This window comes from Notothenia coriiceps, unplaced genomic scaffold (genome assembly GCF_000735185.1).
Source record: "Notothenia coriiceps isolate Sejong01 unplaced genomic scaffold, NC01 NC01_scaffold00023272, whole genome shotgun sequence".
Classification (NCBI taxonomy): domain Eukaryota; kingdom Metazoa; phylum Chordata; class Actinopteri; order Perciformes; family Nototheniidae; genus Notothenia; species Notothenia coriiceps.
The window spans coordinates 47,959-74,511 of NW_011355973.1; the positions used below are offsets into that span (position 1 = coordinate 47,959).

At 41.2% G+C, this 26,553-nt stretch overlaps 2 protein-coding genes across 2 annotated transcripts in view; one reads left to right on the forward strand and one right to left on the reverse strand.

Annotated features, from left to right (window-relative positions):
* The window catches only part of abcg5 (ATP-binding cassette, sub-family G (WHITE), member 5), a 15,316-nt gene extending 8,928 nt beyond the window's left edge, over positions 1–6,388 (forward strand). Inside the window, exons 10-18 of the mRNA XM_010781446.1 lie at positions 422–523; positions 698–845; positions 1,168–1,406; positions 1,944–2,076; positions 2,495–2,764; positions 3,341–3,500; positions 4,165–4,266; positions 4,827–5,026; positions 6,291–6,388. Of these exons, the coding sequence (XP_010779748.1) occupies positions 422–523; positions 698–845; positions 1,168–1,406; positions 1,944–2,076; positions 2,495–2,764; positions 3,341–3,500; positions 4,165–4,266; positions 4,827–5,026; positions 6,291–6,388 (1,452 nt within the window). The remainder of the gene's footprint in view (positions 1–421; positions 524–697; positions 846–1,167; positions 1,407–1,943; positions 2,077–2,494; positions 2,765–3,340; positions 3,501–4,164; positions 4,267–4,826; positions 5,027–6,290) is intronic.
* Positions 6,389–8,152: 1,764 nt separating this feature from the next.
* LOC104954355 (voltage-dependent calcium channel subunit alpha-2/delta-2-like) overlaps positions 8,153–26,553 on the reverse strand; it is a 47,925-nt gene continuing 29,524 nt past the window's right edge. The window contains exons 4-11 of the mRNA XM_010781447.1: positions 23,632–23,763; positions 23,345–23,402; positions 14,328–14,378; positions 13,907–14,006; positions 12,295–12,456; positions 10,734–10,844; positions 9,901–9,979; positions 8,153–8,166 (exon numbers count right to left, since the gene is read on the reverse strand). Coding sequence (XP_010779749.1) covers positions 8,153–8,166; positions 9,901–9,979; positions 10,734–10,844; positions 12,295–12,456; positions 13,907–14,006; positions 14,328–14,378; positions 23,345–23,402; positions 23,632–23,763 — 707 coding nt within the window. The remainder of the gene's footprint in view (positions 8,167–9,900; positions 9,980–10,733; positions 10,845–12,294; positions 12,457–13,906; positions 14,007–14,327; positions 14,379–23,344; positions 23,403–23,631; positions 23,764–26,553) is intronic.

Below are 26,553 nucleotides of genomic sequence, written 5' to 3' on the forward strand. Positions count from 1 at the left end.
CACATACGCACACACACACACACACACACACACACACACACACACACACACACACACACACACACACACACACACACACACACACACACTCACGCACACTCTCACACACACACACACACACACACACACACACACACACACACACACACACACACACACACTTGCTCATGCAAATCGTTGATAAAGTGACATTTAAGATGTGCAGTCCATGTTCTCAGTTGTGTAATTGTAAGCATGTAAGGAAGAAACTTTCATTAATAAGTATTCAATCATTTGGCAAAGACATGTATGGCTTTAATGATCTTCATTTCCATGATATTGCAGTTTGTCCTTCTGCACTGATATGGATACACTTATAAAATGTGAATTGAGTCATTGCGTCCATGAAACTCTATGAGCTGCTTATTTATTTTTTCCACAGCATCAAGACAAAGAGTTATTCTCGTCTGATGAGGACAGCAGCCTCTACTTCACCTACAGCGGGGGGTGCAATGAGCTGGAGGTCAACAACCTGCACTATGAGGTAACCGAGGGCAACCGCTCTGCTCTCACACACAACTTTCTTTAGCTTTTAGCTGGTGTATGTCTGTGCTGTATATGTGCCTGTTGTATGTGCTCACAGGTGCATTTGTGTGTGTGTGTGTGTGTGTGTGTGTGTGTGTGTGTGTGTGTGTGTGTGTGTGTGTGTGTGTGGCAGGTGGACACGGCAGCTCAGATTCCCTGGTACGAGAGGCTATCAGAGTTCAAGTTGCCGTGGGAGATGAAAGGAGACAAGCAGACAGCCATAAACAAGCTGAGCCTGAGGGTCCGCAGCGGGCAGATGTTAGCCATCATTGGCAGCTCAGGTGACAAATATACACACACACACACACACACACACACACACACACACACACACACACAATCACACACACACACAGACTTGGCTTTTAAGTACTTAAGATGCAATGGCCTTCTTGGATAACGATCATTGATCTGCAGTGAACTACAGGAAACAACAAATACTCTCTACGTTCTTTTAGACTCTAGAGGCATGAAGTATAAAGAAATAAAGAAAAAGCTCAGCTACGTCTACAGACTCATAAATACATCTAAAAATAATGTGTACTTTTTTCACAATTTGACTTGTTTTTGCCTCATTTGAGCTTTGTACTGTTCTTCTCCCAGGTTGTGGTAAAACCTCCCTGCTGGACATCATAACGTGTCGTGATGAGGGCGGGAAAATGACGTCCGGTCAGGTTCTGATTAACGGGAAGCCCAACACTCCCCAGCTGGTGAAGAAGAGCATCGCTCACGTTCGGCAGGATGACCGCCTTCTTCCTCACCTCACCGTCCGCGAAACTCTCGCCTTCGTTGCCAAACTGAGGCTCCCCACCCACTTCAGCCAGGCTCAGAGGGACCAGAGGGTGAGGTTTACCCAGATACACACATATACACAAGTTAGCTTAGCACTTGTCAGCACCTCAAAGTCACCAGAGAAATTCACTATAAGGTTGATAACATTTGGAGTAACCTACCACACTAAAATAAGGATTAAGAAAAAGTATTAAACTTAAAAACAATGACACACTTCACTGTGCGCTGTTCTCAATGTCAACAAAGCTCAATGCAAACCAATGGGTAAGAATTATAATAAAAACTGACCTAAAAATGTAAAGTGAAATCATAACAATTCCATTCCAGTAAGGCTTCAGTCGATGTACATAGTAAGAGGATAATAATAAATACATTTGTGAATGAATGTGACTCTTTTGCCCCCACTTACTTATTCTCCCCATTTTGCACAATTTGGAGTCTTAAGTACTGATTTCTTATTTTCTTTTAAAAGATCATAACCGACCATGAGGAAAGATAATGATACAGATGTTTGGAATAGCTGCCAATCATTTTTTCTTCAAATATATTTTTGCTGTAATACTAAACCATACATTACACTGACTCAGGTGGATGATGTCATCGCAGAGCTGCGGCTGCGACAGTGCGCTCACACCAGGGTGGGAAACGACTATGTGAGGGGGGTCTCTGGAGGGGAGAGGAGGAGAGTCAGTATAGCTGTTCAACTTCTCTGGAACCCCGGTGAGAGAACAAACAGAAAAACTCTTGATTTCTTTAACTTTTGCAATGAACTATTTTCTGTATGTTATTATGATTTTGCTTGTAATGTATTTGTAATTGTAAACACTAAATCTTGGTCCTTATGTCGGCTCAATCGTATACACCTCAACCTGGTTCTCCTTTAGGAAAGACAATTATATTTTATTATTTACTATTTTATTTCTATTTCTGAAATATATTGGACTGTTTATGTCTGTGTCTTAGTTTCTCTTGTGTACATTGCCTTGTGTTTTTTATGCTGCTGCAACGCAAACATTCAATAAAAGTACCTATCTATCTATCTATTAATAATATCTCTTCAGACCTGATAAACGAGGCCAATTGTTGACAAAGATGTATGTCATTTGATGGATTATTGAACTAGTGTTTTTATATGTAGGTATTCTGATCCTGGACGAGCCCACCTCAGGTCTGGACAGCTTCACGGCCCACAACCTGGTTCTCACCCTGTCCCGCCTGGCCCGGGGGAACCGCCTGGTGCTGCTGTCCGTCCACCAGCCGCGCTCCGACATCTTCCAGCTGTTCGACCTGGTGGTGCTGCTGTCGTCGGGATCAGCTGTTTACTGTGGCGCTGCCCGGGACATGGTGCCGTACTTCACTGCCCTGGGATACCCCTGCCCACGATACTGCAACCCCTCTGACTTCTATGGTCAGTGTGTGTGTGTGGAGGAAGCTATTAATACAGCATAATGCTTCTTTAGATCACCAAACTATCTCTTAAAGGTCACCTATTATGCAGAATCCACTTTTTGCACGTCTGTTATACATAACCATGTGTCCCCTCATGTGTAAAGAGATTTCTCAAAGTGTCAGGAAAAAATATTCGCTCACTTTTTGTCCTGATCCATTTATATAAAAACCTGATTTTGGCCACTTTATGATGTCATAACGATTTTTTGGGTTGTGTAACCATTAGCCAATCACCAACCAAGGTAACCCCCCCNACAGACAGAGAATCAGCACTTTTGAAACAGGGCTGAAACAGAGGGGATTATGGGATGCTGTAATGATCTGTTTGGTGTTTCAGCCAATCAGAGACAGGCTCTGGATATATCTGAGACCTGTAATATGTTGATGAAAAACAGTATGATAGGGGACCTTTAAGTTGTAATTTGGCCCACACTCAGTGCCAGCTTAGACAACTTTTGCTCAAACACATGAAACACTGATGCCCAAAACCATGTTCTTTTTACAAGTCTAATGTTGTTGTGCTCGTTATCTCCAGTTGATCTGATCAGTATCGACCGGCGCAGCCCCGAGCGAGAGGCCGAGGGTTTGGAGCGCTCCACGGTTCTGGCGGAGCGTTTCATGGATAAGGTCCGAGACACCGAGGATCACATGTGGAAATCAGAGGGCGCCAACACAACACCCACACAAACTAAAAGGTTTATTTACGTTTGCCATCTTTCTTTTAAACTTTTTTTTAATCATACTTTCACGTATAGGGGAGAAGGGGGTAAGTTAAGCCAGTGGGTAAATTGAACCAGGCAACGCCTTATAGTTGTAAACACGTGACCAGAAATTATGCAAGCTCCACCCATTTCTCATTGCCTGGGAAAGAGAGATACTCATTGTGGTCTGATAAGTAAAACATTTTACAAAAAAACGTTTTTTGCTTGTCAAAGTACATTTTCTAGATGTCAGCTATATCGGCTGTCATGTCAAAAAAAAATTATCCAGGTTTAAACACATATATTGTATATGTTGATGTGTTGGCAGCTTATTAAACCATGTGAATCATTAAGCTAAAGATGACTGAATTTTCATCATAGACTGTATATATATATTGACACACTGGGGCAAGTTGAGCCACAAGACCACTTTTTTTTAGAAGTAATATTTTCACTGCCGTTGATCAAATATGAATTCTTATCATTGCCATTGATAGGAGACATCCTGCATTATAGGTGTGTGTTTTCATTTTTACTATGTGTCATTTCTCCTTGCTTAGAGGACAGCATAACAAAAAAATGGCTCAACTTACCCCACTCTCCCCTATTCCCCATCCTTTCTCTTGTTTCCACTGAATGTATCTTGTCCTGTCTGCAGCCCTCAGCAGCTGAGCAAAGAAAACGGAGAGGAAGTTATCACCATCGCTAAACAAAAGAAAAGACTGCCTGGCCGGCTTCACCAATTTACCATCCTCATCAGGTCAGACCAACTCTCACAGATGTGTTAGTCTGTCTTACCTCCACAATCCTGACACCCCCTGACATGTTACAAGTGTGTTCATTTGTACAGATTTTAAAGGAATACTCTTCAGACAAACTGAACTTGTGTGTATCGATTACTCATCAAGTCTTAACTTGACATTTTAAAGGTTTCTTGCTTTCCTCCGCAGTTAACAGAGATGAATTAAAGAGAATGGGGGCAGCTTTAAACAAATAAAAAGTATATCAAAACATCTGTCTCTCTCACACATCTCGTACATCATAACCACTTCGACATAAACGCTTGCACAGTGTTTTGAAAAGTAATGTTTTAGCATAAGACGTGTGTTTGGGGAGCAGTGGTTATACAATTGGAAGACTTGGATTATATTTTATACTGCAATGAGTTGTGTGATATTTAAAGAAATCTTCTCTGACTCAGCAGGTGAACTGTGCACTCGGCTGTTTATTGCAACAATATATATTCCAAAGATGTCCCTCACAACACGTTCTAATCAATGTTTTGTGTTCACTGCCCTCCTCTCGTGTCCCCCCCCTCAGGCGTCACATGTACAATGACTACAGAGACCTGGTCACCGTATTGGTCCACGGCTTCGAGGCGCTGCTCATGTCCCTGCTGGTCGGGTGTCTGTACTACGGGGCGGGAGAGGAGCGTCTCTCCATCCAGGACACGGTGGCCCTGCTCTACATGATCGGAGCGCTCACCCCATTCGCTGTGGTGCTGGACGTCATCGCCAAATGTGAGTATTTAAAAAATCAGTCTGCAAATTAGTCAGGTTTTTAAGAATAGGTGAAACAAACATCAAAACAGTGTTTGAATAGCAAATGTCATATATTTGAATGTCTACAAACAAATAGCACACAAAACAAAAATACATGTTTCCATATTAAGTTAAGTGTTGAGTTGTGATCGCTGCATCTGCATTCTTGGAACATAATTGAACAAAGTACTTCAAGTCAACGGAGGAACTGGAACTGTAAAAGAAACACCGTCCAGAGTTTTAAGTTTCAAGGTGAGGCATTGAAGATAAGTTGGCAGAGGAATACAAGTTTTCAAGATTTGTTGAAGATAGAGAAAAATATGGTGTCTGTTTGACACATCAGATTGACACCGTGTTCCTCAGTTATATTATGATTAATCACAACGGCTACAGAGCCAACAGCCAATCAAAAATGAGTTCAAGTTAGGTCAAGGTTGTCAAGTGACATCGAAAGCTATAAATAGTGTTATACTGCCCACTTATCATACAGAGACCTAATAAATATAGAAAACCTTTTAACCCACACTATATCCTAATACAAATATGACATTCATGTAGCTGGAGAGCCTCTCTAACTCTAAAGCAAGTCTATAGAAAACATCTTTTATATGAAGGGTCAGTAAGAGGTTGGGGCCAGACGGCTGTATGTTGATCAAATTCAAGATTCAAGATATTTATTGTCATATGAACAGTAAACAGACAGTTACACCGTACAATGAACATCTTACTTTGCTAGTCCACCCTACGCAAGTAAAATACAGGAATACAGAATTTAAAAATAAATAAATACTTAGAAAAAAACAAATAAGTTTGGCACACGGCAACAGCAGCATAAAAGGGCACAAAAGTAGCAGCAGTTTAAAAGATATTTAAATAGCTAGATATAAAAGTGCACTATGCATTGTTAAAGTAGGTAGTGCAAATGGTGTGTCTGTGTAGCTTAAGTCAATGTAAGAATCTATAATACATTTAACGGGTAGCCATTGGGGAGAAGCTAGGATCGGGATGAGAAGCAGAAAATGGTCTAGCTGCTGCTTTGTGAACTATTGAAGGTGGGGGGAGAGACTTTTGGTTGATGCTATTAGGAAGTGGAGTTAGGAGAGTCAAGTCTAGAGAAAAGAAGTACTTGAATAGCTTGTTCCAGGTCAGGGTGTGAGAGCATTGTTTTCTACTGTCTCTAAGGAAGCCTTCAGCCAGAGGTCATAGCGTGCTCCTCCTCCGACTCACTTCCTGTTCCCTGCAGGTCACTCAGAGAGGGCCATGCTGTACCACGAGCTGGAGGACGGCATGTACTCCGTCACCTCCTACTTCTTTGCCAAGGTAAACCAGGGGGGTAACTGAGTAGATGTACTCAAGTACTGTACTGAAGAACACATTCAAGGGACTAGTATATCATCATTACTTGAGTATTTATCTGTATTGCTACTTTGTACTTCTACCCCATTACAAATCAGAGTTAAATGGTGTACTGTTACTCCACAAAATGTATTTAATACCTTTAGTTACTTTGCACATTTGGATTACTGATATGAAATATAATCACCACTTAAATCAGACTTTAGTTCCACCTGGAGTGAATTCAAAGTCATTCAAACTAGCTGCACCTTTAGCAGCTTTGATACACTTTAATGATCAATAATGATATATATTATTCTGAAATGGACCGATCTGCAGAATGAGTACTTTTACTTATGGTACTTTAAGTACATTTTGATGCTAATTATTTTTGATTGTATGACTTTTACTTTACTACCTACACTCTGGTACTTGTACTTATACTTAAGTACAAGATCTGAGTACTCTCCGCCCTCAGATGTCCAGCAGGGGTCAGTCTCGCTCTACACAAGAGCCTCACGTAGCCTCATGTGGTGTAAAGTCCAGTACTGTAATGTGGAGTAGAAAGCATGCAAACACACCAGTTGTTTCCTGTAGATATTTTATTTTTATTTTTAGTGTACAGTTTTACTATTATGCTGTTGTGTTTATTGTATTTATCTGACTCTGGCACAACGATTTCCTTCGGGATAAATAAAGTCTTATCTTGTCTTGTCATGAACAATGTAATAGATTAATAACAGATTTATTTTGGAAGCACTTTTACTGGGAAAAAGAACAACAAATAAATATAGTTAAAATCACGTTAAAATCAAGCAATACAAAAACAATCACACATTAAAAGCCAGATTGAAGAGGTGAGGCAGGTTTATTTATATAGCACCTTTCAGCACACGGAAATTCAAAGTGCTTTACAAATACAAATAAAAGGCATTTAAGAATAAATACAGCAAAACATATTATAAAATGGCATTTCAAAACAGGCATTAAAATGCAAAGATAATAAAATAAACACAACAGGTATAGAATATACGAATAAAAGCCAGACTGCAGTGTGGATGTAAACAGCTCACTGAAATGCAGCGACAAAAAGATACGTTTTTAGTCTGGATTTAAAAGTATTAAGAGTTGGTGAGTTTTTGTGAGTGTTTTGAAGGTGGTGCGGTCGGTGCAGTCTCTGGTGGGTTGTGGGAGTGAGTTCCTGAGGGAGGGGGCACTGGGCTCTGTCCCCCCAGGTTCGGTGCTTGACAATGAGTGTGTTTTGATGTCTTAACTGTATATCTGAACAGGTGTGTGTGTGTGTGTGTGTGTGTGTGTGTGTGTGTGTGTGTGTGTGTGTGTGTGTGTGTGTGTGTGTGTGTGTGCTGTTTGTCGAATGTGTGTATGTGCCGGGTGAAGGGTTTGGGCCTGTGAAAGTGTCAGGGAGCTGGCACTGTTGGAGTTAGATACCAAAGAGCAATAAGTAGTGAAGATATGAGAGGACAGCTCCGTTGAGGCTGACGTGTCAACACTATTGTCTTATGTTGGCATGGACTTCACTACCATGGTAATCACTACAGTGGTGAACAGCAGAGACCATGTTGGCACAGAGGCGTAATCCTGGACTTTCCCCAGCCTGACAGTGAGATGGCACAGTAATCACCCTGCTACCAGACTCCTCCCGCTAATTAATAACAACTTCTGGGAAGATACTTCTGAAGCACTTGGCTCTGCGGAAATAAGCTAATCAGCAGCAGCCATTGGTAAAGGCTGCCTATACACAGCTAAACTTCATAAAGGAGCAGCTTCAGACAAATTGCAACACAGAGAAACAATATTAAATCAAGCCACAATAAAGAGGGAGAGAAGTGTGTTATGGATTATGAAAAATAACTGTGTACCGAACTGAGCAACATCAGTCTGAGTTAGGTTGGAATTGAATGAGTCAAGATGAGATTCATGCAGAACAAAGCAGCTTACAGGAAGAGCGGCTGAATCACACGAGTTGTCCGACTGTTTGTCAGAGGCAGAGCTGCCTGTTTCTGGGTTATTCTAGGGACTGTGGCTGCTTTAGTTTAATAAAATATTGATTTGAACATCACATGCAGTAAAACAAACACACCTAGATAAATGAGGATGGGTTTGGAATGGGTCAGGTAGGTTTTAATATTTTATCGTATTACTTTTCATTTTTAACAGCATACGAAGAAGAAGAAGAAGAAGAAGAAGAAGAAGAAGAAGAAGAAGAAGAAGAAGAAGAAGAAGAAGAACTGAAAAAGGATAACTTTCCTCTGAGTGAAAAAGCAGTGTGTTGTGTTCCTCTTCTCTGGTTGCAAGATGTAAATGTTTTAGGGAGGTATGGAAGTAAAGATACCAGAAAATAAGTGGTTGATAGCAGTACCAGTACATTTCCATGATTCTCGATACAAATTCAAAACCACAATAAAGAACAAAATCAATCAATCCAACTAATCCTATGTTTATCAACATACACTCCTTGCAAACTGTTTTTGTCAGGAAGTGAAACATGGCATAATTCCTTCTCTATCTTTTTTATGTTACTATGGAATTATCTCCTTCAACTGTATTTCAGTTTTTTCCCCAAAAGATTTGACAAGATATTAACACAACATATCGTTCGTTAACCTTTGCCCAATAGTTATTTTGCTGAATAGAGATTGAGTGCATCATAATTCAAGTCAACACAACTTCAGTACACTGGCTGCTAACCGCTAACGTTAACTAGCTTTCCTTCTGCTGAATTCAACACTAATAGTTTGTATACAATGTCGCATTATGATGATTTGTCAACAGTCAGTTTACACATTTTCCATAGGAGTCAGTGTAATAGCAGAGGCGTGTGGTGCAGTGGTTTGTGCGTTGGTGTTGGGATCAGGGGAGCACAGGTTCAAACCCCACTGCAGTCAGCATGTCGTTGTGTCCCTAGGCAAGACACTTCACCCCAAATTGCTCCTGTGGGGATTGCCCACAGTATTGAGTATGGAAGTCGCTTTGGATAAAGCGTCTAACAAGTGACATGTAATGTAATGTAATTTTATATAGTATTGAATTCAAAACATTAAAGGCGTGTTTACGCTGTTTTAGTGGAGCTTTAAAGTTTGAGGCATATAGGCTGCAAAGTGCATAAGGAAGTTATTGTTAGGAAGTCCTGACCCTGTTTACAGTATTGCTCAGAAGAATCAAATTGATGAAAAAATGTGTCTATTACATTACACGTTACTTGTTAGACGCTTTTATCCAAAGTGACTTACATACTCAATACTGTCGACAATCCCCACAGGAGCAATTTGGGGCGAAGTGTCTCAGGGACACAACGACATGCTGACTGTAGTGGGGTTTGAACCTGTGACCCCCTGATCCCACCACCAAGGCTCTATCCACTGGGCCACACGCCACTATACTGTATATAAAGTTGCTATCAGAAGCAATGTGGAAAGGAACAACCAACCATCTAGCAACATGATTTCCTATTTTATAACATACAAACATGCTTTCATAAACAGCTCTTCGGCACATACCTTTATTGGCACAAGCTATCCACTGCAAAGGGGTTACATCGTAATTATGCTGGCCAACAGAGAAGGTGAACACACGTACCTGGATGAAGAAAAGACAAATGGAGAGTCATAGACAGTTAATAGAGCAAAACAATACCACTCAAACCTCCTCATGGATGGCAATAAGGTCACTGTCATGTGACAATTAAAATGCATTCCCTGCTATTCAGTTGTTAGATTAGCCTACCAGTCAACTCACACAAGCTTCTCTTTCTAGACTGCAGTGAAAGAGACGTCAAACTGCAGATTATTTTCTTTGTGACAGCAACCGTCATGAGGGAACTGGATAGTAATGGATGTAAGAATAAATATTTGTGGGGCTGTGAAGTGGGGAGAGGAGCGGGTGGCGTGAAAGACAGACTGGAAGAAAGATGAAAGCTAGTATCTATTGGCTGTAATTTATATACTCTCCGATGATAAAGTGGCTAATTAGTCAGCAGGTCAGAGCTGTTAACACAAGCAGCAAAAACGACAAAAGACATGAGAGGAGAGAAAGAAAGAGAAACAGACAGAAGGAGAGAGTAGAAGAAAGGCCAACGAGATGAAAAAACAGAATCAAATGGACAAGAATAAAGCTTGGAGAGGATGTTGTGTGCACAGATTGGACTGCTTGGCACGTTGGACAGGCTAACCAACACAACTGCCTCTGCTATAATGAGACAACGTCAGCAGAATATGGTGGGAGAAAGGGAGGGAGAACGGGCCTCCTAAGACAGTCTTTTGGACATGCATGATCTCTCGGGCTGGCAGAGCGATGGAGACGAGGAGATAACAGCCTTTTGGGGGAGACTCACTGTTTTGTTGGGCCAGTTGTACTTCTCAAAGATGTCCTGAGCACGATCCTCACCGCCATCTGTAAACATCATTATCATCTTATTGCAGTTGGCCCTCGGGGCACTGCTCTCCTGTGGCACATGAAGAGGAAGAGCAAAGGAAGAGGGACGGAGAAAGGTTAGGGAATATGCACGAAAGTGATCATGCTGACATGTCATTTAAAACTGTTTGTGTAGTACATCAGAGAAGCAAAGAGGAAGCTAACAAAATATCTATATCATACATATCAATATATATTATAAAAATGTAAAAAGATATCAAACATTTCAAATATATCCAACATATTTATTCAGTTCTTATTGGCACTTAAAAGAGTGTGCAGGGTGTTTTTTTGAATTTTTATGGGGACAAAAATACACATTTCATATGATTTCTATTTTGTATCCCTACTACATCTTGTCTTTTAATAATCAAATATTAAATAAGAAACGAATTGTACTGTCCCGGATGGATTTATGGTTGTTTGTTTTTCGTTAACCTTTGATGGTTAACCTTGACAATTTCCAATATAGAAGGGAGAGAGTTGAATGTCATTTTCTATATAACGAGCGAATAGAAAGCAGGGATATATCCGGGAAATGTTTATCTCTCTATTCTGCGGTAAACATTTGTTAATCATAAAAGTCAAACCTTTTGTTTAGCATTTTTATAAAGTTTCATAGTTGATTCCTCCCTTATACTGTATTATCATCATTGTAATATTTGTATTTTAACAATACAACATAACTCTAGCGTTAAATTTGATTTCAGCACTATATGCTCATAGCCAGGCACAAGTCTTTAGCATTCAGCTTTGATAGCAACTCCCCCGCCTGCCTGCACAGCAGCTGCCATTGATATGCAGGCCAGAGGCATGTCACTCTGACAAGATTCTTATAAAGATAAATAATATTGCTACAATTACATATTTTTATTGTGTTTCTGCCACCAATCATGGGAGTGAGTCCGCCACAGACAGCGATTAAACAGGCCTTTTTATTTCTCATTCTGCTGGCAAGTGAAGGTGCGGAGAGGGGGTTGGAGGGGGGCAGCTGGCACTTGGCTCTATGCCTCCAAGCCCACCAGAGGAATATAAAGTGTCTGTGGCTGATCTCCTCTGGGCTGCGCTCATCAATCATCCCATCAGAGCCCATTAGGGTGGCAGCCTCTTAAAATACACAGCAGCATACGGTGCTGAGGCAGCACCTGTGTGAGAGCACGTGGACGCCCGCTGCTGACAGACCTCAGCGCGGCGCTGGCTGCTGCAGCGTTAGCGCCGCTCCAACGCAACAGCAGTTATTACCAGACCTAGCTTCGACAATGACAGAACTCTGGAAATGTCTTATACAAACCTGGACCACTCACTGTCACCAGCGTTTATCACTGCTAATTCAGATAGAATCAACCGGATTTGACAGGATGTGTAATAACATGCTGGAGCTTCAGTACAGAGTTCCAGCCTTATTGAAGGCTTTTCTAGAGGCACACAGACAAACATTCACCCTTGCATTGCCCTTCTCTAAAAGGCTTGTTGGCTCTTACATTGAGAAGCTGTTCAAAGGCAAATGTGAAGCCAGACTTGTAATCTGTGGTTCCTTTGGCGCTCATATCACAGACAGCCTTCTTGAAGATTTCTTTGTTCCGATTATTGGCTTGGACCAAAGTCTTGAAGCATGGAACGACTGCTGCAGCCTTCTCATTGAACTAGAAAGGGGAAATGCAAACACAGACATGAACATATTGTATGTGTATATTAAAAATACCACCAAAAGAAATCTGTCCAAATGTTGTAAGACTCTGTATATCTGTGTGTTTCTGTGTATGTGTGCATAGGCCATGACGGCAGGATGCATACGGGGGTGTGTGCAGATGTAAGCTGTCCTGCGACTCTCTGGCTGGCAGTAAACCCTGGTAATTACAACTTTCCACACAAAGAACAGGTGCACCTGAAACGCCATACAAGCCACCGAGCAGAAACCCGGCCAAGGTAATATCATCTGTCTCATCTCATCCACCAAATTATCCTAAAACTGTGTGTGCAGGTTTGTGTGAGGAGTATGGATGTGCATGGGGGGTTTATTTTTCTGCTTGTGTGCAGTGTTTATATGAGAAGACAATATCAGCAGCTACAGTGTGTCTGTAATAGCAGGTTTCAAATGCTGTTTCCTTTTGAAGGTCAACTACAACATCTACTGACATTTTCATGACAGATTGATGTAAAACATTATGTTTGCGAGAAAAGATGACATTTCTCATGGGTTGGTGTTGTGTCATATTTAAATTGTCAGCCATCGAAATCAAAAACACAAAAGTATTCAGATATTCAATATTCATCAATGTCACTTCTAAATATCACATTCCTGTGTCTTAAAATGCTTGGAATAACAGTAGCTATGTAACAAGATGTAGAAGAAACTGGCTTCATCGATGATGCCTAAAGAAATTAAAAAAAAAATCCTTCGAAATAAATCTCTATTATCATAACTAATTATATCGTCATAACAACATTGAGGCCACGGTTTGTCATGAGTAAAGGGCTGAAACACTTAGATACCAGAGGCGGTGATTGTTGATTATTTTCAGTTAATTTTTGGTTGTTTATGTCTTTGTGTTGCAAATAATTCACAGCAAGATTTTGTAAGCCTTCACTTCTTTAGTGGGGTGAAAATCAGATGCATTCCCACCCAGATTACCATGCTCATTTATTGCTCTTAGAGCTAGGATTTAGAGGCATACAGTGGCTAAGAGCAATGGATTAGGAAGGATTACCGAAGGAAGTCTCCAAACAGAGCCACCACCCAGAGCATGTGGATGTGTGTGTGTGTGTGTGTTATCTGTCCTGCAATATAGGATAACGTTAATGTTGCCCTAAACATAAGTCCTAATAGAAAACTTAGCAATCAGCAGACAGGGAAAGAAAGAGTCGGCACAATCCCTCACGGACAACGGTGGTAATACGATGGTAGTGAATACACTATAATGAGGGAAGTGCAGTATTTCCACTGCCAGCAAATAACTGGGGGCAGTAAGAGCACACTGTGGTGTTTACTGCTTGATTCTAATTTATTAATGAATATGAACAATATTTGTGATTGGTGCTTTCAGGAGTGATTTTTAGCATTGATCACAAATCATGATGAAAGCTACTACTTACCTTAGCCACATTCACATAGTCGTCGTCTGATAGAGTTTCCAGCATCTCAATTACGGAGTTTTTCATCAGCTTCAGAGTGAGTCCGCTAACACTGCCACTCCTGAAGAGAAAATGCAATGAAGCACTTAGCAGTGCAGTGATACTAGATACGACACATTTTCCTAACTTGTAAAAGACTAGTTTCGTTCTCACTAAATCATTTTAATTTTAGGAAAACATTTCATAATTACGTCTGAATGTTTTAGATGGTGTTAAGACAGTAAGTGGACTTCAATGATTGTGAATAAATGATCAGATGTGCTCTAACTTGAGGCTGTTCTCAGACCAACAGGTGGCACTAGCGCCCTTTGAAGGAGACATCCACTCCTGCCAGGGGGAAATGTTGAAGGATGAGGCAGTGAGAGAGACTGAGGATACTCACACATCCACAATGATGACCATGTCCTTTGGAGAAGATGCACCCTGAATATACCTGTACAAAAGACACAAAGAACAGACTTTAATTTAGTTCCATAATCTTTGAGAATTGCAGTAAAGAAAGGAGCCAAAATCACAATGAGCTGAGCCATGATAATATGAAGCGACCATGGCTGAGCCCACTTAAGCTACAGAATACGGCAAAGGCTTATGTGCTTAGAAGAGTTAATAAGTTGTGCTATATACTTCAGTGTTGGCCACAGCTACTGTCGAATGACTTCAACAGAGATACTCCTCTTAACTGAATAACAATGCCCACTCTAAATAATTACTGCATAAGCCAAAGTAATTGCTAGTTTATGGTCTCAGTATATAATAACTAATTAACAAAAAGTGGCCTGCACTGAGCTGTGTAGCCTCCTAAGCACACAAGCCATCACTGTAGAGCCAAGTTCTAAGTCTAAAAGGTGTTACATCTTAGATGTTGTCTATAAACAGAAGATTCATGCAATTGTTTATCAGTACCAATAACCCAAATATCTTTTTTAGAAGGGATGACATTTACGCGTTATGTGTTTAAGAGGTTTGTACCATTCAGATATTACCATTATGCTATTTAATACAATTTAATAAAATTAGATTTTTCTTTAAGAACCTACCAACAGGTTGACATACTATCTCAAATAGTTATTTCCAAACCAAACCTTGCTTTCTTGTAGTGAAATAATCTTACTTGCACTGCCCTACTTAAGCGTTTAGGATACTGACATTTTATTTCAAGAAACAGAAGTACCAACTTTTATATATATAAAGTTAAAGAGAAATAAAAAACATGTATGACTTAAAATGAACATAAATTACTTTTAAATTGTATTGCAGTCACCCTATGCAGACCTTATACATAGTCACTTGAAATGTGTATAAACTTCTAAAGGAGATGCCTGAGTTGTGTTGACCTGTGCTGTGGAGAGTCTGTGCTGAGCTAAGTACCGTCAGTAAAATAAAATAGCTGACGCTCAGCTCCTTTGATGACTCATCAGTTGGGCGTCAAACACATTATTTACCCTGGCAGATCCTTTGTTGGGAAGAGAGACAAGCTGTTTAAGACCATTATGCTACTGCAGCAAAGCAACTACTAAAATAGGGCTGTTCCGTTTGTCATGCCCGGCACAGCGGAGGCCCACAAGGCAGAGACTAGCAAAGCCAGACATCTTGTGTCCTGGAAAAGGCGCGCACATAGCATCTGTCCACAGTTGATAGAGGATGACATACAGTGGAAATCAAAAATTCCTTCATTCTGTTCCAGTGGCAATTAAACTCACATTTAGGCCTGATACAAAGAGAGCTGAGATTGATGGACATTGTAGGCTTTTTCTATAGGGAAGGGGGAGGGGGTTTTCAAATGTGAGTACTAGTTTGACATTCTGAGGAGTGAGCAGGCAAGCAGTTAGCAGCCGTCATCGGCAGAGGCAGAGTAATCATCAGAGGTCTCTTTCTGCTGATTATCAGCCGTTCCGCTGAGTGTGGAGAGAAGCCAGCTGCCTGTGGGCCAGAGAGGCTCTTTTCTTATGCCCGGCCAAGCTGATACGGAGGTAGAGCCACAGAGCTCCGGTGGGCTTCACCACCGCTCCCACAAGTCTCACCGCTCCCACTCACTGGCAGGAGCCACTCCAACCTGCAGCACAACCCCTGACCCGTGTTGAAATAACGTCCCTCAGCACACTGCCTGGGCTGGCCAAATCCATTTTTCAGACACAACCTGGGCCCCACTCTGCTGAAAAGCTGCCTGAAAACCCCCCAGATAGAACAGGGATTCGGCACCGGCACTGCATTGCAAGAGGTCGATTAACTGAGCATGTCCAAAGTGCGAAGTGAGAGAGAGAGAGAGAGAGAGCGAGAGAGAGAGAGAGAGAGAGAGAGAGAGAGAAAGAGAGAGAGAGAGTGGTGGGGGGGNGGGGGCTGAGACTCCACACAGTGGCGGCTTCTTTCTTTCGAGTGGATGGGGTCTGTAAAAGCGGTCATCGATGCAGGACGGGAACTCGGTCAACATGTGGCCCACGTCTCCACTCCCCCAGGCTCAAGGAGGGAGACACCCCTGCTGGAGATTGAAGGAGGGTCATTTGGTGACGCTTGGTGCCTGCAAACAACCTGCAGGATTTCATTAACTTCTCTGGTCAGTTTCTCATAGAGGAGAATAGTCCTTAAATGGGACTTTGAGGGGGCCAAATGTTAATTATAAGGCAATGCAGTCTTCTATTACTAGTCGTCATTATAGGTCATCTTCCACAGCTCCAATGTAAACTCTCCCAATTGAGAACTGTGCTAGCGTTTGCCCTAAAATCTGCTGAGAAAATATCACTTTCAAGTAGATCATTTCTCTCAAACTGTGAAAGAAGCAGCATTGATCATCAGTAATGGGGTTTAGGAGGAATATGTGAGCAGTGATGGAGTAGAGGGGAGTAACACATGAGCTAGGATAACGTCACTCAACACTGAAAGTATAGTGCTGCCATGGCTGATTCTCCCCACAGATTGTCTTGGGGTATCAGCGCTGCTCCCTTTCTCTCCCTTTCCACTGCCTAAATTACAAATGAATTTTCTCTGTGCCTCTCAGCAGAGAACATCAGGATCAGAGAGTGTGGGATGGAGTCAAGGATTTTCGGTCTCCAGGCTGATATGCGGTTCTGACGGATACAAATCTGGAATTGAGGCAAGTATCAGTGTATAATCTTCCACATTTTGACTCATGGATCCAGATGTGTTGTTTCTGCATGGATTCCAGTCAGTAATTACCTCTCAGCTTCTGCCCACTGATGCCATTCTTTCCCTGTCATTACCCAGACTCCTGCGTGCCAAGGCCAGGTGACAAGCAGATGGGCCTGGCTGGTGCTGAACTGAGCCCCGTCGCCCATTCTCTTGCACCGCGACACAACCATCAGCCAGCAAACACAACATATCAGCCTGTGGTCTCTCTGTCTGCTCTCTCTCTTGTGGATGGTATCGAACCACTGAGGCTGAATCATAGCTAGTGAGAGCACTTTATTTCAGACATTTCATTAACATATGACAATGTGTCAGTCCTGTTGGTGCTTTTCTTTGAGGGCAGCTCTTTACAGAGCATAAACTAATGGGAAATTCTACGTGATTTCATTAAATTGGTTTATACCTTTCAAAAATGTATAGTAATATTCAAGTGAAACCTTACTTCACAAGAACAGTGGTGGCTACTTTGTGACCATGAAAGTTTATCTGCCAGGTGGATAATAACCAGTTTCAGACACGGTCCAGCTATAGTTATCACACCTTTTTTTTTTAATGAATACTCATTTGTAATTAAGTGTATAATGCAAAACCGTGCTGTTTGTTTTTCTGTAAAATATACATTTACATCAACCGTTCACAGATGATGCCTAACATCTTTTACAGCCGATCATTATGTTACTCATCGAAGCACTTATAATTAAAGTCAGTTTTCAAGCAAAAATGCTTCTCAAATGTGAAGAATTACTGATTTTTTCGATTTGGACAGTTAAGCAGACAACACAAACTAAATGTAATCATCACCTCAAAAAGCTTGTGGGGATAATTTATGAAATCTCATAGACCAACTGATTGTTCAAAAACTGAATTAAAAGATTCATTGATAAGGGAAATGATCCTTGAGCAAGTATATATATGTATATATATATATACGATGCACCGTAACAGCAGATTTTGTGAATGCCTGAGATTAAGTAGCCAATGCCATTTTTTATTTATGGTATATTATTAAACCGATACATTGAAGATCTGGCTACACAGCATTAGTGACTTGTAGGCCCATACAGTAAGAGAATACCAGAGAGCCATAATGTACAATATATATGTCACGATAAAAACGTGCACATATTATCACAATATGTAAAGTCCTACACGTGTGTGCATGTAGACATCTGCTCTTTACACCGAGGTGGAACGAGGTATCGCTCCAAATGAGAAGAGATTAAAGCAGCAACATTGAGAGCCATGCCACCTTTACAACACGCCACCACCTGCCATCACTCTAAAAGAAATGCATTATACAAGCAACGAACACAATGACATATTCTGCGTTGGGATGATTGTATTTTTTTTTTCATTTTGCAGCAGTCTGGTGAAGGAATCTCATTGGAATTCATGAAATAGTTTTATCATGGAACAGCGCTGAAAAATCAATACATTAACTCTGCCGGGGGGCTAACTCTCTCAGGAGATTGTGTTTGTGCGCCCTGACCCATTCAACAAAGTGTTGTGCATTACATTTAAATTGAAGGAATTATCTGCCACATACATTTCAGAAACATGCCATAGATACATGTAGCATGTGGTGTCTCTGTGCCACAGTTAGTGTGTGCAGCAAATGCTAACTTTGTGTTAACAGTTGAGTGTGTTTTACACTTGTCCATTGTATAAATAATAGGTGGATGTGTTAGTTCACTTGAACATGTACATTTCCTTTACAGTTTGTGCTCTGATATGCATCCATCATGTACAGTTAAAGTAAGCAAAGTAACAGCAGAATAATGTGAGAACTGTATGTAACAGAGAGACAGCGAGTGTGTGTGTGTGTGTGTGTGTGTGTGTGTGTGTGTGTGTGTGTGTGTGTGTGTGTGTGTGTGTGTGTGTGTGTGTGTGTAGGTGTGTGTAGGTGTGTGTGTGCTCACATGTGTGTGTGGATTTGTGCTGTGCTGATGGGCTTATTATTTTATGGACTGCTGCTCTCTTAGTGCTCCTGTGGATGTGGCAGGCGAATAAAGATTGAATTAAGATTAGAAAAATATAGGAGGACAGCGCCCAGAGAGCCTGCAGGAGAAAGAGATGTTGTCTGCCATTTATTTATTCCACTTTCTGTTGATTATTGGAAGTGTTGGTACCAAGGTTCATATTTCCATATTTCCGGTTATGCCCAAGACGAACACATAACATTTTAGAATCAATTTAACGAACACTATTCCTTTCGGCAAAAAGCACAGAATATTAAATCAGTCATGCATATTCGAATACATCAGCATCAATTATTATTTGACAAGTACAAGTCTGTTATTGTTGCTCTTTGAGATGGAATAAGTAGTCCCCAGCTGTGTCTATCACCTTAGGTTCAAACCAAAATGTCAAATATTTTTATTTGGATGCTAAAGCCTGGTGTCACCTTTAATCCAATAACTAAGAAAACACTGGTCTTTCTTTTGCTTCTGCTTCCACCTGAAGCAGTGTAAAGAGATTTAAAGAAGAAGACACTGGAAATTGTATTTTGGGGAGCCTCAGCTTCCAGGATAAAACAGCAGTGTTAATATTTACAAAGAGGTTGGATTGACTTTTTGAAGAAATCAATATGTGATATAGCATACATGCTGTTGTGAACTGGGAGGTAATGGGATCTTTGCAACGCTTGGCTGACAGGTCTCCACGCCTGTCTCTGGTTATTTCTCTCCTCGCCCCTTTGCTTCTCCCCCTGCCTCACTTCCCCCTCTGCTTCGCTTCCCTTGATAACACGAACAGACATTATAATGGACAAATGTTAATAATTAATGTCAGAGCAATTGGATACAATTAAGTGTGTTGACTGGACCATTAATTTTCCTGTGGATGTTGGTGGGGGAGCAGACGGGAACAGGGCCCATCTGTGGAGTCAGGCTGCCCTCCAATCTTTGCCCTCAGAGGCTCACCTCCACAGCTTCGGCCAGGTCAGCCTCACCGCCATCCATCCGTCCCAGGAAAGCTACAGGTCTATTACGCTACAAACTGGCCGTGAACCCTGGCCCCTGCTTTCACTCTCACTTTGTAAACCACACCTTTGACTGGGGGGGAGAGACTCTCACTGGAGACAGAGTCAGCGCAAACGTCACAGAAACATGTTCCTGCGATTGCATCTGTGTATACTCCAGTGGCTATACTCCAGTATCTATCAGGCATATCTGCTCATGTGATCTGATGTATCAGGGAGTTTGTGATGGGGGATTGCTGAGGGGTGTGTGGGGGGTAATATGTGAGATCTGTATGTGCTTGGACATTATTGACTGTACATTAATTTAAAATGGTTTTGGCTTGTATGTTGTTCAAACCTATATGTTTGTCCTTAGCAATTGTTTTGACTTATTTGGACAAAATCGTACTCGACACTTAAATGTATCTTATTTCCGCAGTGGCAGAAGTCAATGGTGTTTTAAATTGTATATTTTATTATGAACTCAGCATTGTGAATTATACTGGATGGAATCAGTGATTGTATTGTTCTAAATATAAAATATATACATTAATATCAATTATAAGCGAAAAAAACTGATCCAACATCTTAAATGATTTTTATCTTATGGTGGTCAGGGTCAGATAACATGCTGTGTGTCTGACATTATGCAGAACACTCATTATAGAGGATTAAGCATTATGCTGTAATTGTAACTTGTGGTCTAGTGTCTTGTATCGATTATCAATATGCACGCTTCAGTCAGGCACCCGGCAAGTAGACAGTGCGTCTCTCAGCAATGCCGGCTCTCAGACGTCGCCCAACTGTTGCCCTTGGAAACACCTTTTTCCTTTTCTTTTTTAAACAAGCAAAAAACACACACAGCAGCTGAAGTGTATAATTAAAGTTCCTATTACGTCCCACAAAAAATGAGTAGAATTTAAATATCAGTTTGATTTTATTATAAGTGTTGTGCATGAGTGGTGTTCATCTTTGAATCTGTTGCTCACATTTTTGTTTCTGTCCTCGTGACGGAGGCTGCTATCTCATGCAAGCACACATGACGGGCGTAGCTAACCCCTGTTGACTGTTTTTGTAAGGCGTGTGATTGGCCGTCCGCTCTGCAGAGTGTCAGTCGAGGAGACAGCAGTTAGACTATAATCACACACGGCTGACCTGACATATCATGACACTCCCTGCCACCGCGGCCCCGCAACTCAGCACAAGTTGCTAAGCAACGGCCAAAGACATTTCAAAGGCTCTTACATCTAAAAAAAAGAAGCTCGACAGGAGTGACAAACATGGAAGACCAGGGGGGAGACAAGGTGTTCGTGAACACATACGCCTCTTCCTCTGTCCAACCTTGTCACACTGTCGCTCAGCAGCCGCCCTCATCTTTCTGCTTCCTTGGTCCTTTCTGTCTCCGGGAGGAGTCCCCCAGTCAAAACATGTGTAAGAGAATTAAACTCTGGTGTATTATGGTTGTATCGCTGACAGATCAGAGACAGAATCCATGTTTTAACTCATCCTGCTACACACTGCCTTGTGTTTTCCAGAATTTCTCATGTTTACGCTGTTGGCTTCTGTGACAGTGAAGCACTGGGGAGACTTCTGTTGTTAGCTTCATTAAACTGTCAGGGAACACCTGGATACAGGGAGGTAATAGGCGATCACTTTTCATTTTACTGACTCAAACAAAGGATAAAACAGTACAACCACAACTTTATGAAGGAGGCTGTAAACTAAATCCATTTAAATGTTTGTTTGTTCTGACGTTGTTTTTGTTTGTTTGATTCCTTTAAACATTTTTGTTATGGAATATATCTTTATTTATTTTTTTATCCATTCAATCATATATTTAAAGGGTATTTATTTATAATGCTTTTATAACCAGTGCTGTTTGTTTAGAATTGGAGCACTATAATTTCCATGTTTTTCTGGATGAATAAATGTAACCTTGACTGAAACATTAAAAGCAAATAAGCATCAGAAGTATTAATTTACTCCTGAAAATGAATTCAATTATTCTCTTTCAGACGTGGTTACAACATTACAAGATGTGCATTTTGGATTTGAGTTTCAATCAAACTTCATCACAATGCATGAAGCTTCTTTCTCTGCTCGTCTTTTGTTTGTTTGGTATGAGCTCATTGACTTCATGTGACAGCCTGGGCTGACCTCAAAAAGCGAGATGGATCCAGACAGAGATGGAACGGGGTCAGGTCTAATCAACATGGCTGTCATGCTTATGTCCAGTCCACTCCAACCTGTAACCAGGCAACAGGCAGAACTGCCACAAAGCCGATGTGACAGTGGCAGGTAGATTGAACGAGGAAGGGTGGACAAGAAGATGGCATGGGGGTAGAGGGGCTGATTGGCCGAATACAGCCTAGTTCTGTCCAGCCTGTTTTACTTACTGTACAGAGACCCACAGGCAATGATGGGAATTGTAAACAATAACATTAGGCCATATCTTGCTATGTCCTCGTATCAAGAGAAAATGCACCAACATTATCACTTACTGAGATAAATACGGGCGAGAAACCATTTTAATCCCGTTTCACTAAACAATATTCTTTATTTAGCTCCGGGCCAGTTCGAGCAAGGGAGGTCTACAAGAGACGAAGCACTGTACAGGAATCCAAATGAAAGACTACATTTACGAGTTATTGTTTTGGATTATGTGGTAACATTTAAAAAGCACAGAAATGTAAAGTTATAGCACTTTTAGTAAAAGAAAAAAAAGATATATATTTAAAACGTTCTTCCTATAAAGGCATTGTATTGATACACAAATAAATGCATGTTATAACAGTTGAATGTAAGTAGTTTACTGCTTTTCACTGAAGCATGGAGCAAAGATTTAAAAAGATTAAGATGATAAAGTGATAACAAATGATTTTCAATATAACAGGAAAAAGCAATGGCAATGACACAGACATTGTGTAAGGACTCAGGTCAGGAAACAACAGTTAGTCACCATTTGTAAACAGTGTGACAGTGTTTCTGCTGTCAGCCCAGGTGTTCCAGTGACAAGTTACATTTCTGCACCTTTACTCTGCTCCTGTTTGTTTTAGTTAGCTGTCTGCTCCAAGCGAGACAACCTCATCCAATCCTAACGCTCAGGAGAACTCAACTGGTATCCAAAACTCAAGCCTTTCAACACTCACCTTCACTAAGACAATTGAGACCAAAATGAGAGGTAGGTTATTTGAAATACGCCAAATGCTCCCTAATATGGCCAATGGGCATTAACAATGGCAGAAAATAAATAAAATCCCTCTGATTCTGATCCAGATCTTAATAAAGATGGCACTCACCAAGGTCTTCTGCGGACGTCGTACAGGTCAATCTTTTTGGGCGCTCTCCATGGAGTGGCTGGAGAGAGCAAGAAAATAAGTTACAAGCCGTTCAGTGTACTGTAGGATATTTCTTATCAGATTATATCAAAGTAATCATAATTTAGTCCTGTGTATCGAGTCACCAGTAAAGCCATCTGATAAGAGATTGCCAATGTTCTGCAGCGGAGGAGCCCCTAGGGTCAATTTAGACTTTATCTTGCCGTGAGTTATAAGGCAGACTGTTGACTCTGTTCCCTGCGGCCTACCTGGGTAATATCGAGTCACTCCTGTGGCGCTGCCGAACACCTGCCAGCGCAGAGAGCTGTCGTCCCGACGGTTCTCAATGAAGACCTTCTCCAGCGCCTGGGTCCAGTTCAACTCGTTGAGGATGGTCGGAGCTGTAGGGGCAACAAACCAATTAGACTCACAAAAGTGATATGGCGAATACAGCTAATGCTTATTTTGTATTGTTTGATCAGTTTAGCATTTTTCCTTTTTAATTTTCAAAAGAAAACTATAAAGTTTAAAAAGACTTTCAAGCAGAATGCTGTGATTCAAAATGCAAGAGGACACTAAAAGGGAGTTTTGAGAAAAAAACAAAGTCCTTTTGCACCATTTTGAATAAGCTTCTGGTTATAAATAATAAAAAAAAGAAGAGAAAATGTAAACGTGCCGTCTGATATAGTCCCTCAAAGCGAAGTTGAGTTTAAAATAAGTAATAAATGCTTAAACTCTAAAAATAGTTTTTTATAATCCGATTTAAACCCTCAGAGTTTTTTATTGTTGATCTTTTTGTTTTTCAATATAAAAAACACAGATAAATTGCCTGATTTGTTATTTAAAAAACTCAAACAATGAGCCCTAAATATAGCGCACAACACCAGGTTTTTTCTCGGTTTCAACCCAAAGGTCAACTCTCCTTGCTGAACAACCTTGTCCGTGCCAGCAGCAGTAAGCCGAGAACACAGGAACAGATATATGCAGGCAGCCCGGCCGGCGGTGGCCGACATCGCTCTAATCTGGGTGATCTCTGAGAGGTGCAGGAGGGGGAATCTGGGATGACCTTGGAGGAGGTCATATGTCACTAGCAGCATGGCGAGGCAGAACTCATTTCAGAACTGTTTTATAGCAATGAAACACCAACTATTTCTTCAAATATCAATGAACGTGTTTTTGTGTTAAGAGGATTGGTGGTGCATGTGCGGCTTAATGCATCAATGTGTGTGTTTTGAGTAATACGTGAGGTCACAGATATATCTCACAGGTCAGTGGTACCCTGGGGAAAATGATTTATGGCTGTGGAGAGAAGTATTAATCATTGAGTCAACAAGAAGAGGAATAACTACGACCGTGTGTGTTGCATTTACCCTTCCCTTTGTTTTTCACTTTTTGATCCAAAGACTGCTTTTCTTTGACACACACACACACACACACACACACACACACACACACACACACACACACACACACACACACACACACACACACACACACACACACACACACACACACACACACCATGCTTTCAGTCGGTGTTTAACAGCCAAGCTGAAGTCAAAAGTTAGGGAGTGCAATCAGAGGTTTAATAGCCACCTGATTAAAGAGGAAACAAGACGAGGCACTGAGCTGAGGAATACTTCACTCCCTTCTCTGATTTAATTACTCAAGCTTACAAAACTAAAGAAGCCGCTGACCCTACAAGACCAGCTTTTCCAACCCTTGGTTTGAATTTCACACAAAACAACGATCATTATCCACTTTTCAATTACTGCTCAGTGTTTGACAAGCTGTCAGTCAAGAGGTATGAATCACGCCACCGACCTTACAACGCACGCCACCTTCTCTACTGAAAGCCTTTGAATAATCACGTGACATCCTGAAAAACATAATGTTGTTTTTATATTTTCAGATGAGTGTTCACCTCCACGCTGTCAATGTCAGACTCTCTCCTAAATTGTAGCTCAAAATAAAAGCTTAGTTTCAATACTCTTTAGCATACTGTAAAAAAAATGCACTCAAACAATCACACACACACACTCACTCACTCACTCACTACAGCAGCACTAAGCAGTGTCTGGAGGATAGGAATATATGAAAGTTAAATTGCTGCCATCACCAAGGGGAGCTCCTCAACATGTTTTCCTCAAAATTCATGGACGTAAACACAAAGGAAGAATGGAGGAGGATAGAGGCAGTCTTACAGATGGGGATAAACATAAAAACCCTGAGAGAGGGGGTGGACGATTGATGGAAAGCAACACAGAAATTAACACGAATGAGTGGCTGCTTTCACAACCTGAAAAGGCAATTTCTCGCTCACGAGGGAAGGAGAGAGGAAAAACCCACACGAAATAAACTTCACTTTAAACTGCTAAATTGAAAATGGCAGAAATCAAAGACTTAGAGGTCAAAGAATTGATTATTTGTAGTGCTTTCTTAGGGTGTAACATAAGGTTAGATTGCATTTATCCTTTGCTTTGTAGGGGAACAACTAGCTGGTGAAAAGTTGGTCGTCATGCTTTATGGTTGGAGTTGCTAGGACAGCTCATCATTGTAAAAAATTACCGAAAACTACATCCTGAAAAATGTGTACCAGGGACGTTTCTGCTACAACGTGTTTGCATTTCTCCAGAATTTAAAAGTGAAACAGCTTCTCATCTCTCATAATAACAGAGAGTTTACATTTGCCAACAGTCCAGATGGTCTCAAGAACTAGCAAGATTGAAGTAGAGAAAGAAATAAGTGAGGCTCTCAGAATATCTGCATTTTGAATATAAATATTCAAACTTGCCACAGTCGTTCCCATGACTCGGTTTTCACTTCAGCACGATCAGTGGCGACATATTACTGATGTCTGTGTGGAGATTATCAGGGAACCAAACCACGCATTTCAATTTCATCTGGGCCGTGCAATACTCTGTGGTCAAAGCGCCATCTGATTAATGTGTAAAAAGTATTATCCTTTAAGCATGAGCTATCACAGCAGGTTGCTGCGGCGACAGCCCGGGTGCTCTTATCTGGAGAGGCACTGGGTCTGTAATGATAGCTGTCCCAGACAGGCCAAGGGCAAAGAGACATCCTGCGACCATCTCTGTTATTACCTTGACTAACATCAAGGCATCAAACAAACTCTGGCTATGCAAGGATTATCCGCTGCAATGCTGCCCAGGGGGGGCGCCCCCCCCCCC